Source organism: Gigantopelta aegis, chromosome 13 (assembly GCF_016097555.1).
Source record: "Gigantopelta aegis isolate Gae_Host chromosome 13, Gae_host_genome, whole genome shotgun sequence".
Classification (NCBI taxonomy): domain Eukaryota; kingdom Metazoa; phylum Mollusca; class Gastropoda; order Neomphalida; family Peltospiridae; genus Gigantopelta; species Gigantopelta aegis.
Window position 1 is genome coordinate 34,555,395 of NC_054711.1, and position 15,477 is coordinate 34,570,871.

Sequence of the window (15,477 nt, forward strand, 5' to 3'; positions counted from 1 at the left end):
AAAAAACCCCCAAACATTTGGTGAACAACAAAAGACAATTTCTATATGCACCAACATAATTTTTAATAATATGTTTTGTAAGTTTATATTTTGATGGTAAGTCACAATCTGATTAATTGTGATTTTCTTAATTTATGTCCGATCGGACTTTCATTCCTCGGAATCCTAGTCTGTGGGACTTGTATCCCTAAGAATTTAAGTCTGTGGGACGTGCATTTCGAGGAATGTAAGTCCATGGGACTTTTATTCCTGGTACTCCTAGTCCACAGGACTTTCAATCCTAGTATTCCTAGTTCTCTGGAATTTATTTCCGATAGTTTGCTTATTACATATATATGGTTCCTGAAAATCCCTGAAATAAAACTTTAAAAACTGTACTTAGTTCTAGTAGTTAGTACTTATATGACCAGTTACTACAATATAAAATAACAGGAATACTAAGCATGAAAATTAGATTTTTTATTGATGAACAATTACAAATAGTATCAAAACACTTGAAATTAATTATCACTGACTGCCTTATGGCAGTTTCGACCATAAAAAGCATGAGATATGAGTTGGGGAAAGGGTCTCTATTATAATACCTGGCCGTTAGGAACATTATAAGCGTTCGATACTGTGTGGAGGTGTGAGTCGGGGGGGGGGGGGGGGGGGGGGGTCACGTCACTCTCCAGGGGGGGGGGGGGCAATGTACATGTTCGGGCAAAATGAGCTGACCTAAAATCTTCACCATGCAATTCCATAATTTTACTCACAATATTTGTTGTAATCCATGTAAAAATGCAGACAGATTTGTTTGGAATCCTATTTAGCGTCTTGGTAGTAATGCGAATATAAATATACGTTGTGTTCAAGATTAGGACATTTTCGTTTCATTCGGGCAATAATGATCAGCATGCCTCCCCCACCCCTGCTCCCAAAAAGGTAGTCTGAATGCCTATTGCGACCAAAACGGTCAGGTGTAAAAGTGTCATGAGTAGTTAGTCTGTTTAAAAGGATTTTTGTAAATTGTGCGTGCATATTATTAACAGTATGATAATTGTTCTATGATTACCGTTTTGTTTTAGTCGGTCTAGTAGCCCATTGTGCTGTTAAAACCGACTCTTAGTCATTGATATTTCTATTCATTGATAAACATTAATAAAAACCATTTACAATATTTGTTTATGGATGGTATGGTTTGTTGGGACTAAGATATCATAGAAGCTAAAGTCTGATATGTCATATGTTAGACCAAATTAATTTTTAATATTAGCAAAATTGACAAAGCAGGCACATGTTCAGTAAGCTATGCAGGGGAGAGGTCAAGAACTGTGCTTTGAACACGTGTTTAGAACACGCCACCCCACCCCCACACCCTATGTACACGCGCCTGCAACATTATTGACAGATAGGCAGAAACTTAAAATTATATAATAACAAAATAATGTATATAACGCAAATATCACATTTTTATAGTTAAATTATTATTATTATTATTATTATTATTATTATTATTATTATCAAATACCAATATATAATGTCTAACAGGCAACTGTGTTGGTATATCAGTTATATTTATTTGCGAGTACTAATATGCTTCGAATTATGGTAAATGCTTTTGAGTTTTATTAGTTGGAACAATACGCAATAAATAAAGACCTTGGTTCTACTCATGTAATAAGGTCAACAAAATGTGTACAAACTCTTGCAAATTATATAAATGGAAAATATTGGAATAAGTAAAAAATATTTAAATAAAGAGAGGCGCTAATATCCTAAGTTAATTAAGTTTTCGTTTTGTTTACATTTATAAGTTAATTTTTATGTGTATGACCGGACTTAAATTTTGATTGTCCAGGAATGCAAGTCCGGCCCGGACTTCATATCCTGGCAGTCAGACCAGTATTCCTAAGGTACTTAAGTCCTAGGACTTGCATTTCTAGGTACATTAGACCTAGGACCTGCATTCCTAGGAGATTAAGTCCGGGCAGACCACTGTTCCTACGGACTTGCATTCCGTTTACACCGGTTTAAACCTAATTTGCAGTGTAAACATGGTTCAAACTCGGCTAAACTGCAATTCTCATTTCTCGTTGCAAATCAAATTTGAATCTTGGATCAAACTCGTCTTATACCACATTCCAGGTAAACACCCAAATCGGGCGTTTATATATATGTAAATATAGATGAGTGATAATAAGTGTTCATTCGTTTTAGGAATTCGGAAACTGTTTCCGCAAATTGTTATGGTTGTAAATACATTTATTTAATTTAAGCAGATTTGTTTGTTGTCATTTTTGTTAAGAAGCTCAAGTAGTCGGTCCTTGGTCATACCTGTTTGTGACAATATGTGATATTCGAATACATGAAATTTTAACAAACTTGTGAAACTTTGAACAGCTCTTTATACTGTTTTATTATATATTGATGTTGATCCTCAAGTCATGCATTTTTTACCTTTGTTTGACACCAAGTAGCAGGTGTATTTTTGTGCTGGGGTATTATTAATTAATTCAGATTCATTCATTCACTTACTCATTCACTCATTTATTCATGCCAATAATCAATACTTAATAAATCATTGTGCTTCAGTGATGTCATTAAACAAAACAATCTTTAACTTTAAATTTAATTGTTTGGTTGTTCCGTTGTGGATGTTTTCCTTCAGCGTTATATTTCCTGGTGTCTTTTAATGACTTTAAAATAGTTCTAACACTAAGGATACAGTAATGGAGACAATCAATCATATATATATATATATATAGTTCTAAAAATTAAAATTTTGAACACTAATAGTGTTTGCAATGTCTTATTATGGGGTAAATGCCATAGAGATTAAAAAGACCAGGGGAAGAATGGTGTTGGGGGAATTTACCGGAGATATATTACTGTGTAATTGTCCTAGAATCGTGAATCCTAGAAAGGTTGGCAACTATATGTTTTTGTCTGTCTGCCCAAGTGTGTGTGTGTGTGTGTGTGTGTGTGTGTGTGTGTGTGTGTGTGTGTGTGTGTTGGGTTATAACACTCTTCAAAGTAAAAGGGTTTAGGTCTAAATTAGGCAGTTATATTCAGTATATGGAGATGACCGCATCACAAAAGCAGCGAAACTAAGAGTTATAAAAGAAAGCACTTGTACTGTAAAGGTAGCTGGTGCAAAGGCCACAATAGTCTAGCAAATACACCAATTACTTGATTCAATATCTCCGTGGCCATTGATGTTTAGGCAGTCCCATGAACACTCAAACGTTACTGACCTGTGCATTATTGGGTGCCTTGAAGCACAGCAGAACGAAGATGGCGACTGGTACGAGATTAACGACGAATGCGTACGTCATGTCGATATGGTAGACACTGTTAAAGGCGCCCACTATCAGCATGAAGATTGTTCCTGGCGTGACGACCGAGGAACAGAACAGGAAGAGTTGGTAGAACATGTACATGATGGAGATGTCCTCGTTTTTCTTGGTCGTCTGTCGCCAATCCTGGATCAGGTCGAGGATGTTGGCCATTGTTGACGGAGTCCATCGTCTGCGCTGGTTGAAGAACTCGAAGAATCCCTCGGGGGCGAACGTGAACGAGTCTGAGGCTGCGCAGTACTCCACTCGGTAGCCTTGTTGAAGCAGAAGAGTGCACAGCCACCTGTCTTCACCTGTGTCAGGCAAGAAAAGAAATGTTTGTTTAATTACATATTTAATCAATGTACTTTTCACTTAGATATAAAAATTTTAAAATAATTATTTCCATATTTCCACTAAAACCACCTTAGTTAAAAGTATATAAAAATAGGTCAATAAAACCCCCACATCTTCAGGAGAGACTAAGAGAGGAAACCCACTTCCCCAGTTATGCTACTCGTCCAAATTAGCACTGAACGGCTTTTTATATGCACTTTTACAAAGAAAAGATAAAGCAGATGTATAAATTGGTTTCGATAAACCTGTTAAAACCGACCAAAGGTGTTAACTCGACAACCACTCACAGGAGAGCATTCTACCAGTCATCTTTATCCAACTCTGTGATATGACCTGAGAAATTTACTTTAAAGGCTGTCTTTTTTCCCTTGCTACTAATGGGAAAAGGGTAGTGGGTTTTCACTCTAAGACTATATGTCAGAATTAACAAATATTTGACACCCTATAACCGATGATTAATAAATCAATGTGCTCAAGTGGTGTCCCTATACAAAACAATTTTTTTCAAGCTATCTTTGGAATATAATTACAGCAGTTACCCTCTGTGATATGTAAGTAATAAAGTCGATTGAACTGAAAACCATATTCTATTTTAAATGGTGGGTTGTTTGGTTTGGTTTAGTCATTGTTATTGATTCAGCTTAAGAATAGAAACCAACCTTGGTCGTATTGAACATAGTGTCGTGCCTCTGATGGGGGTGTGGTGTATCTCTTCATGACATTATCGTCCATCAACGCGGAACCGCGGAACAAGCTGAAACACCCTGGGCTGCACAGCACACAGCCTAAAATGTGTTCCGTTGACTTCTGTAGCCAATGGCTGACAGCATATTCAAATTTCTGGTACCAGACCATCGGACCTGATGACAAAAGAAACATGTAGAGTAATTGTGAGTGAGCTTTGTTTAACCATACATCGATGACAGGCAAGAAACATGCCGAGTAATTGTGAGTGAGCTTTGTTTAACCATACATTGATGACAGCCGAGAAACATGTAGAGTAATTGTGAGTGAGCTTTGTTTAACCATACATTGATGACAGGCAAGAAACATGCCGAGTAATTGTGAGTGAGCTTTGTTTAACCATACATTGATGACAGGCAAAAAACATGCCGAGTAATTATGAGTGAGCTTTGTTTAACCATACATCGATGACAGGCCGAGTAATTGTGAATGAGCTTTGTTTAACCATACATTGATGACAGCCGAGAAACATGTAGAGTAATTGTGAGTGAGCTTTGTTTAACCATACATTGATGACAGGCAAGAAACATGCCGAGTAATTGTGAGTGAGCTTTGTTTAACCATACATTGATGACAGGCAAGAAACATGCCGAGTAATTATGAGTGAGCTTTGTTTAACCATACATCGATGACAGGCAAGAAACATGCCGAGTAATTATGAGTGAGCTTTGTTTAACCATACATCGATGACAGGCAAGAAACATGTAGAGTAATTGTGAGTGAGCTTTGTTTAACCATACATCGATGACAGGCCGAGTAATTGTGAATGAGCTTTGTTTAACCATACATCGATGACAGGCAAGAAACATGCCGAGTAATTACCATACATCGATGACAGGCAAGAAACATGTAGAGTAATTGTGAGTGAGCTTTGTTTAACCATACATCGATGACAGGCAAGAAACATGCCAAGTAATTGTGAGTGAGCTTTGTTTAACCATACATTGATGACAGCCGAGAAACATGTAGAGTAATTGTGAGTGAGCTTTGTTTAACCATACATTGATGACAGGCAAGAAACATGCCGAGTAATTGTGAGTGAGCTTTGTTTAACCATACATCGATGACAGGCAAGAAACATGTAGAGTAATTGTGAGTGAGCTTTGTTTAACCATACATCGATGACAGGCCGAGTAATTGTGAATGAGCTTTGTTTAACCATACATCGATGACAGGCAAGAAACATGCCGAGTAATTACCATACATCGATGACAGGCAAGAAACATGCCGAGTAATTGTGAGTGAGCTTTGTTTATCCATACATTGATGACAGGCAAGAAACATGCCGAGTAATTATGAGTGAGCTTTGTTTAACCATACATTGATGACAGGCAAGAAACATGCCGAGTAATTGTGAGTGAGCTTTGTTTAACCATACATCGATGTCAGGCAAGAAACATGCCGAGTAATTGCGAGTGAGCTTTGTTTAACCATACATCGATGACAGGCAAGAAACATGCCGAGTAATTGTGAGTGAGCTTTGTTTAACCATACATCGATGACAGGCAAGAAACATGTGAGTGAGCTTTGTTTAACCATACATGGATGACAGGCAAGAAACATGTAGAGCTTTGTGAGCTTTGTTTAACCATACATGGATGACAGGCAAGAAACATGTAGAGTAATTGTGAGTGAGCTTTGTTTAACCATACATTGATGACAGGCAAGAAACATGTAGAGTAATTGTGAGTGAGCTTTGTTTAACCATACATCGATGACAGGCAAGAAACATGCCGAGTAATTGTGAGTGAGCTTTGTTTAACCATACATCGATGACAGGCAAGAAACATGTAGAGTAATTGCGAGTGAGCTTTGTTTAACCATACATCGATGACAGGCAAGAAACATGCCGAGTAATTATGAGTGAACTTTGTTTAACCATACATCGATGACAGGCAAGAAACATGCCGAGTAATTATGAGTGAGCTTTGTTTAACCATACATCGATGACAGGCAAGAAACATGCCGAGTAATTATGAGTGAGCTTTGTTTAACCATACATCGATGACAGGCAAGAAACATGTAGAGTAATTGCGAGTGAGCTTTGTTTAACCATACATTGATGACAGGCAAGAAACATTAATGTGCTTTTGCTAGGTTTCTTTTTTTGTCTTTCTTTTTTTTTTGCCTCAGACCTCAATGCATCTTAATTGTATTGATGTACAAATATATTAAATAACACAATCTTATACAACAATTTATGTCCTTCTTTCTTCCTCTTCATCATTATTATTGTTGTTGTTGTTGTTACTAATAGTATTATTCAGTGCATATTTTAATGTCGACATTCTGGAGGGTGCAGTTTTTTTCGATTTTGTCAAAATTAAACACATCATGTTGTGCTATTATAGTATATGTTACCAGAGCCAATAGGATGTATTCTTCCGCATGCAGCACCTATACTTCCACTCTTCTTCATTCGGTCTACGAGAATCTGAACAGCGTGAGGCTGGAAATCCACATCTCCATCAAGAGCCAGCAGGAATGTGTTCTCAGCACGCTTCTGTTTTCGATTCAGAGGTATCTTTTCAGCCAGCAGTCGGTATCCCAGAAAAAAATACATGTACATCACCTGCGTTGAGAAATAGTAAATAACCATTACAATGTGTGGACGTTCTAGTTGATATATAATTGTATATACTACTAGAATATAATAATGTCGAAATTCTATAAGATTTATAATTTACATATACTTTATATTAAGGTGTCAGGGTTCTAGAATATACACCATACACATATACTATATAGTAATGTGTTGTCATTTCACCGCTTTCCATAAGGTATCGGTCATACAGTTTACACATTTGATCTGGATGGTTTTATATCAAAATTACCCATAGACCTGAATAAAGAGTAACCACTTCTGTAAGGTTTTGCCAGTTTTCATTGTCAAAGAAAGACCACAAGAGACGAAAAAATAAAACGTTTTAACACTTTATAATTGGTACACCAACAACGAAAAATTTAACGTGAAAGCAAATTCACTACACATCTAATTACCTTACAAAATCATACCAACTTATTAGGATTTGTAATATAAATAAATAAAATTCCATTACACTCAGTTTTAAATGTTTCTGATGAGATAGAATAACTAGGAAACAATATTTTCGTTTTTCCCGGCAAAATGGCTGCCATCTTGGATTGATCATAATTGTGTTATCATATCAAATTCAGTCATTCAAACCTGTAAAGGGTAATCACTTCTGTAACATTCTACCGATTTTCATTATTATAAAATAGAATGCGTTAGTCCTTTATAATTGGTGCATGAAAAAGGTTGAATACAATAAACATGCAAGTATATTGTCAAACTTAGGATTCGAACTCATGTCACTACATATCTATTTAGCTAATACATTCAAACCAAATCATTAGTATCTGTAATAAACATAAATAAAACTTCATTCCAAACAGTTTTAGTTGTTTTTAATGAGTTAGAATGACATGAGCTGACCACCAAACAATAGTTTCTTTTTTCCAGCCACAATGGCAGCCATCTTGAAGTTGCTTAGGATAACTTCATCACATCAAGTCCTTCCATAGACAACAGTAACGATTAATTAGTTTTATAACTTCTTGCAAATTTTCATTGACATAGATAGACTACAATTGAGCAAAAGCTTAAATGTGTTAGCCCTACCCTATACCATTGTGAATCTTAGATAAGGTTTTGAAGCCCTAATTTCAAAGTGCTGTGAAAACAATTCCCCCAAGCACCTAACATGGGGGATTTCTTCTCTGGGACACTGTGGAGTATACTGATTCAGAAAAATCGAGAATTAAATTTTCCTTCACAACCCCCCCCACCCCACCCCCAGAATATGTTCATTTTGAAATTATGCAACCAGACCACAACCATTTGAGTTGTCATAATAATGGAAGACTAATTTCAACTGACGTTATGCCCATTTTTGCTCTTCCTCTTTTCATCCTCTGTCGTCATGCTGTCCCAGGTTATCGTATGTTAACTTGCATAATCATAATATGTATGTTTAAAGCTATCTAAATATACTTTTATCAGTTAGTTGGGGTGGGAGTCCATGGTTCGTTCCATTAACCCATCGCTTCTTGTGCCTGATCTTAGTCATTAAGTGGAGATATGTGTATAAAACGCACCTGACTCCATCGCTTCCTGTGCCTTATCTTCGCCTTATCCTTGAGGTGAGCCGTGAAAAGGTTTCCACCAGGAAGTTTCCACTCCAGACGTCCTCCGTACGGAGTCGGGATCTTCTCAGGCGGAGGGATCTTCATCACAGTGTTGTGAACAGCACTAGGAAGCGAAGGGATTGTTTAATAATATTGTAAATACAGAATGGCAGTAAACCCATTGCTGCTATATAATTTACTCAGCTCGATGGGTCCATTACATAAAGGTAAATCCATCCATGTGTGTGTGTGTGCGTGTGTGTGTGTGTATGTGTGTGAACCAATGATTGTAATTTAAAAATAAATGAACGAAACCCCAACACTTGACTAGCCCACGTCAACTCGATGGACGGTTGTGAAGTATGGCAGAAGGTGTTCTGTTTTAGTACAATATTAGCTAGAGTTGTGCAATACGGCTAAGTTCAGTTAACATGTGGGCGGGGCTCAAACACATCACACTAGAAGACATGGCATAGACATTTTTGATTGGTTAATACTGTTGCTCTGTCTACATTCTACAAACATGTCGAAACATGTATAAATATCACACAGTCTTATCTAATGCAATGCTATCCAATCACATTGAGTTAGGGACGGATATTCGCTTACACTATCTAACACATGGGTGGGGAAGAAAAAAGAAAGAAATGTTTTATTTAACGACACACTTAACACATTTTATTTACGGTTATATGGCGTCAGACATATGGTTAAGGACCACACAGATTTTGAGAGGAAACCCGCTGTCGCCACTACATGGGCTACTCTTTCTGATTAGCAGCAAGGGATCTTTTATTTGCCCTTCCCACAGGCAGGATAGCACAAACCATGGCCTTTGTTGAACCAGTTATGGATCACTGATCGGTGCAAGTGGTTTACACCTACCCATTGAGCCTTCGGAGCACTCACTTAGGGTTTGGAGTCGGTATCTGGATTAACAATCCCATGCCTCGACTGGGATCCGAACCCAGTACCTACCAGCCTGTAGACCGATGACCTAACAACGACGCCACCGAGGCCGGTACATGGGTGGGAGCCTAACATATTTTACAGACGAAAATACCTCAAAGTTAACCGAAGGCAGGGTCCTAGCATTAGGTCGGGGAAAACCCTATCTATGTTTAGTACCTCTCGCAAAGAGACTTGAACATGGATTGATTAGCCACTAAAAAGTCTATGCATACCCATCATAATGTCCTAGTTATTGCACGCTATGGGATTTCGATGTTTTTAAAATCAGTAATAAACCAATCAAAATTAATCTGGACTGTGACGTCACCATCCCCAATTGTCAAAATGTTAGAGCACAATGATTAATCATCGGCTATTGGATGTCAAACATTTGATAATTTTGACATAATTTTGACGTATAGTCTTAGAAAGGAAACCCGATACATTTTACATTTAGTAGCCTGGCCTTTGTTATATACCAGTCGTGGTGCACTGGCTAGAATGAGAAATAGCCCAATGGGCCCATCGATGGGGATCGATCCTAAACCGACCACGCATCAAGCGAGCGTTTTACCATGGGGCTACGTTGCTTGTTAAGTGAATGGGAAAAAGTTAACCAGAATCCTCGGTTTTACTACTACTCATAAATATAAACCAGAAAAACCTGAAGAATTCGAAACAGGATGTATGCTCAATTTTCCCTGTCAAATGTATTTAACACTGACCAGTGACCTCTCCAGTAATTCATTGCGCTAAACGTAAAATAACAGAATTCCGAAGTTGTCTATTATGATATAGGTGCTAGCAGGTCAAAGGAACTATGGCTGCATCAATAAGATGGACTCTTATAATGTCTAAGGACAGGGGTATGTTCAGCTAGTCGTTTATCCCCAATGCTTGCTATACTGATTTTATGCCACATTTTAAACCAGATGAACACTTCCTGAACCAGTCAAACTCCTGACTGAACGTAGACCAGACTCACTTTTTCGGCTGTAACACAGGTGGTGATTAATTAATATATATAAAGGCAAATATCCAAGGATACAGTGGGAGATAGTTGATGATATTAATTATGACGTCATCAGACTCACCTTGCAGCTACGTTCATGACTCGCACAAGCTGTTTGACGAAATTGTTTACTTTGTAGTCATAGTCATCGTCCGCATGGGCTTCGAAAGCATCGTCGAAAAACACGTGTGCTATAAATAAATATATGAATGAATTAATAAATAAATGAATGTGACTATAACAGCAGTTGAAGATCAAACTGTAAGTCAGAACCAAAAGTGGTATTTGTATTTCCAGGGAATTCTTGATAAATACAAAATGGCGTCTATGTTGGCCGGAGGGAAACAGCTGGATAAAGGCTGTGGTATGTGCTTCCCTGGCTGTGGGAAAATGCATATATAATATCTGGTAATGAAAACATGTAGCGGGTTTCCTCTGATGACTAGTGTCAAAATTACCAAGTATTTGACATTCAATATCCGATGATTAATTAATCAATGTGCTCTAGTGGTGTTGTTAAACGAAAACTAACTTTAAAATTTAAACCACGTGCCCCCAAATAATTAGAAAAGTTATTGTAGAGTCACAAAGACTAAATCTGACAAAATATCTAGTCAAGAATATGAAATTGAAAAAAAGGTCGGTTGTGAAACAAATCCTGGCCACCGGCCTCGGTGGCGTCGTGGTAGGCCATCGGTCTACAGGCTGGTAGATACTGGGTTCGGATCCCAGTCGAGGCATGGGATTTTTAATCCAGATACCGACTCCAAACCCTGAGTGAGTGCTCCGCAAGGCTCAATGGGTAGGTGTAAACCACTTGCACCGACCAGTGATCCATAACTGGTTCAACAAAGGCCATGGTTTGTGCTATCCTGTCTGTGGGAAGCGCAACTAAAATATCCCTTGCTGCTAATTGGAAGAGTAGCCCATGTAGTGGCGACAGAGGGTTTCCTCTCAAAATCTGTGTGGTCCTTAACCATATGTCTGACGCCATATAACCGTAAATAAAATGTGTTGAGTGCGTCGGTAAATAAAACTTCTTTTTTTTTTTCCAAATCCTGGCCAATGAAGCAAGTCAGATTTTACCGTCCCTGTTTGGACCGTGATAGCCGCATTATGTCCGTCTAAACACAAATTTCTTATTTCGTTCTGCTCTTGATTAATTTTTGTTTGGGGCCAACCATATTAAAAAAAAAAAAAAAAGCGATCGAGGTTGTTTACAGGTGGTGGTAAAGTGCTTGAAATAGGTTTAGTCTATTAATAATCGCTAACACGCCAGATGTCGGTGGGTGGAGCCTAAACTCACTTTTGATGGAACCAAGTGGGTTTTTTAGACGAAATTGCACAAGTTTTCGGTGAATATGGCATGAAAATTATTTAATGAATACCATTAAACGATATGGGTAGAAAGGTTATCATTCTAGGAATCGACTGATATAAGTTTTGTGTTTTATATTTATCGTTTTTAGCAAGTGGGTGTGTGTATCTGATCGATCTTCGTTTCCTATCCTTTCTCAATATACATGGACAACAGCTGTATCGCGTTGCGCGCATCGGGTGTTCCATCGACTGGTACTAATCATACACCTATAACCGCAGACCAGGACCCGAACGCCAGTGCTTAGCACTTAGACGTCACGCGTTGCCATGTGGACACCACCACAGCTTGTTAAAAAGCTCAATATTTGGTTGAGACCTGATCCATTCCTAGTCGTGTAGCTACGCCTGTCCTACCTTCAAACTCGTAATAGTCCGGGTCTGTGATGTTGAAAAAAATCTGGGCTGTCCGTCTCGCACTTTGATCAGAATCCATTCTAAAAATAGATATTTTTTTTGTATTAAACTTAGTGGTCTAATTTGAATGTTTGAAAAGATGGGATTTATTTAAAGTTCAGTAGATTTTATCATACTTAAAAACTGTCACAAGTGGTGGAATGTAGCCCAGTGGTAAAGCACTCGGTTTAGCATCTATCCCCGTCATTGGGCCCATTGGGATATTTCTCAGTCCAGCCAGTGCACCACGACTGGTATATCAAAGACCAAAGGTCGTGGTATGTGTCATAATGTCTGTGGGACGATGTATATATAAAAAAGTCCTTGTTACTGATAGAAAAATGCAGCAGATTTCTTGTCTAAGAATATATGTCAGAATTACCCTTTTGTTCCATCTAATAGCCCATGATTAATAAACAAATGTGCTCCAGTAGTGTCGCAAAAAACCAAAAAACTTTATCGTTTATATACTCTTCAAAAGAAGAAACGCAAAACCACATTGTCGTAACATTTGGAGAATTGATTTAATTATTGAATGGTGAGTCCGATAATTACCAAATGTTGCAGGATTGTTCACAATTCACTCTAGTCCATTGTGAGTAAGTGATAGGACACACCACCAAGGTCAAGGTCATCTGGAGTCAATACCGGGTGTGGCCTCCGCGTGTGTTGACAACTGCCTGGCACCGCCTGCCCATTGAAGCAACCAGAGTATGGATGACGTCCCGGGGGATGGTGGCCCACTCGGCCTGCAAGGCTGCTGCCAGCTCGGGCAGGGGCTGGGGCTGTGGTTGTCGCTGTCGGAGGCGTCGGTCCAACTCGTCCCATAGATGCTCAATTGGGTTCAAATCCGGTGATGTCGATGGCCAAGGAAGGACATTAATGTTGTTGTTCTGTAGGAAAGCCGTTGTGAGACGTGCTGTGTGACGCCTGGCGTTGTCATGTTGGAACACTGCGTTGGCGTTGGCCATAACTGGAACGATGTGTGGCCGGAGGATCTGGTCAATGTAGCCCTGTGCATTCAGGTTGCCCTGCACGTGGACCAGGTCAGTTCTGCCAGTGTGTGAGATGGCTGCCCACACCATGACACTACCCCCGCCGAATCTGTCCACTTCCTGCACGCAGTTTGCCGCATAACGTTCACCACGACGCCTATACACGCGACATCTTCCATCATGACGTCGGAGCAGAAATCGGGACTCGTCACTGAACCACACCTGTCTCCATCGCAGTTGAGGCCATTGTCGATGAATCTGGCACCACTGCAGTCGGAGTCGACGGTGTTGTGGTGTTAAGATGACACCTCGAACTGGACGTCTGGCACGAATTCCTACCTCACGTAGGCGGTTCCGTACGGTCTGGTCGGATATCCTGCGCAAACCTGGTATTGCTGCGGCTGTGGAGGTGGCAGTAGTCAATCGTTCCCGAAGGTGGCGTACCCGGATGTAGCGGTCCTGCCCGGGGGTAGTGACCCGTGGTCGACCGGATCTAGGGAGGTCACGTGTTGATCCATGTTGCTGGTAACGGTCCCACAGTCTGGAGATGGTGCTTGGGGACACATGGAATGCCCTGGCAACGGCCGTTCTGGATTCGCCTGCGTCTAGTCGGCCGATGGCATTGTTTCTCTGCGGTTCACTGAGACGTGGCATGTCCTGGATTGTCAACTGTCGGCCAGATACAGAGGCCAGGCAAGCGAACACCCTGCACTTTTATACTGTCGGTGTTCATGTTGCACGTGCAGACAACGCACGTGCAGTGGTGACATGGTTTGCACGTGGCTGCGTTTTTGCGAATATTCACATTTTGGAACTTTATTGTACAGTAGCTGCGTTTTATCGAATGTAACCGTGGGAATGCGTTTGGGACATGCAATGACCTTATATTCACAAAGCATGAACCGGTAGGAAACATAAAATCGGAGTTATAACCCATTTGTACCCTTTTGCGTTTCTTTTTTTGAAGAGTATATTTATAACCATTTCGCTATTTTCCATAAATAACTTCAAATTAATCATCCCACATATTATAATGAAAAGTGTAATGCGTTGTCGTTCGCCGTAAATGGTAATAAAAAATTTAAATAAATAAATAAATAATAATAATAAAAAATAAATATAAAAAAAAAAAAAAAAAAAAAAAATAATAATAGTAATAATAATAATAAGAAGAAGATCCCCCGCACCCCCCCCCCCCCCCCCAAACAAAAAGAAGAAAAAAAGAAGAGAAGCCAGTATTAATTATACAAACAAAACGAAATGAAATGAAATAATTTTTGTTTATAAAAGGTTCACCTGAAGACAGATTTGAGCATCTGTATCATCTCGTTTTCCGTCTCGTGCCACATGGTGGCGCAGATGAAGATCATGGGAGTCGAGTCTGTTCGCAGTTTGTCCTTGGCCGCGGACGGGTCGAGTAGCTCGCTCTGTATCTGATCGTCGTCATCTTCTTCTATACTCGTTTGTCTAGCCAGCTCTTTAACCCATTTGCCGCCCATCTGAAAGAGCGTCCAACACTTATTAAAGGTACAACCCCGACTTTCCATATTTTAATATCACTTATTACTACAACACAAAATACAAACAATACCATAATTTGAGGTATCAGGGATTTATACAGGTGTTCTCTATGTCAAAAGACAGGACCCTTCGTAAAATAAAGTAGCACTGAAAATTCACAATTTCTGTACAAAAATTCACAATATATATACTGCACTAATCAGTGGACAGATAACTCATTTGTTATTCGTCTGCTTTTTCTTTCTTGTTTCTATTCTTTTCTTTTCCTTTTGTTGTTGTTGTTGTTGTGTTGAGAGGCGGGGTTTTTTCTCAGGTTTTTGGGGGAGGTTTCTATTGTTTTATTCAGTGTCATGGGCATTAATCGGTAATATGGAATACCTTGTGCTCTCCCAGTTCCTCTTCGTCTCGACGCCTGTTCATCATCATCGACTGTTCTAGAAGAATTCCACAGTAAAGAGGCCGCAGAAAAAGTCTGAAAAGAGAACAATAAACCCTCCAACTTATATTCTGTTTTAGCTTTCCTTCTGTATTATTACATAAACTAGATACTAGCATTCATCACTAGGCTTTCGGTCACAGGCCATTCAACATAATTATTATCATAGAATTCAGATACATTCACACAAAAGGCCATACACACATTTAATATCAATAAATA

At 39.1% G+C, this 15,477-nt stretch overlaps 1 protein-coding gene across 1 annotated transcript in view; it reads right to left on the reverse strand.

The window, feature by feature from the left end:
* The window catches only part of LOC121387283 (chitin synthase chs-2-like), a 24,854-nt gene extending 9,847 nt beyond the window's left edge, over positions 1-15,007 (reverse strand). Inside the window, exons 1-7 of the mRNA XM_041518305.1 lie at positions 14,595-15,007; positions 12,265-12,344; positions 10,613-10,721; positions 8,538-8,691; positions 6,780-6,990; positions 4,334-4,534; positions 3,237-3,631 (exon numbers count right to left, since the gene is read on the reverse strand). Coding sequence (XP_041374239.1) covers positions 3,237-3,631; positions 4,334-4,534; positions 6,780-6,990; positions 8,538-8,691; positions 10,613-10,721; positions 12,265-12,344; positions 14,595-14,845 — 1,401 coding nt within the window. The 5' untranslated portion in view covers positions 14,846-15,007. The remainder of the gene's footprint in view (positions 1-3,236; positions 3,632-4,333; positions 4,535-6,779; positions 6,991-8,537; positions 8,692-10,612; positions 10,722-12,264; positions 12,345-14,594) is intronic.
* Between the last annotated feature and the right edge of the window lie 470 nt (positions 15,008-15,477).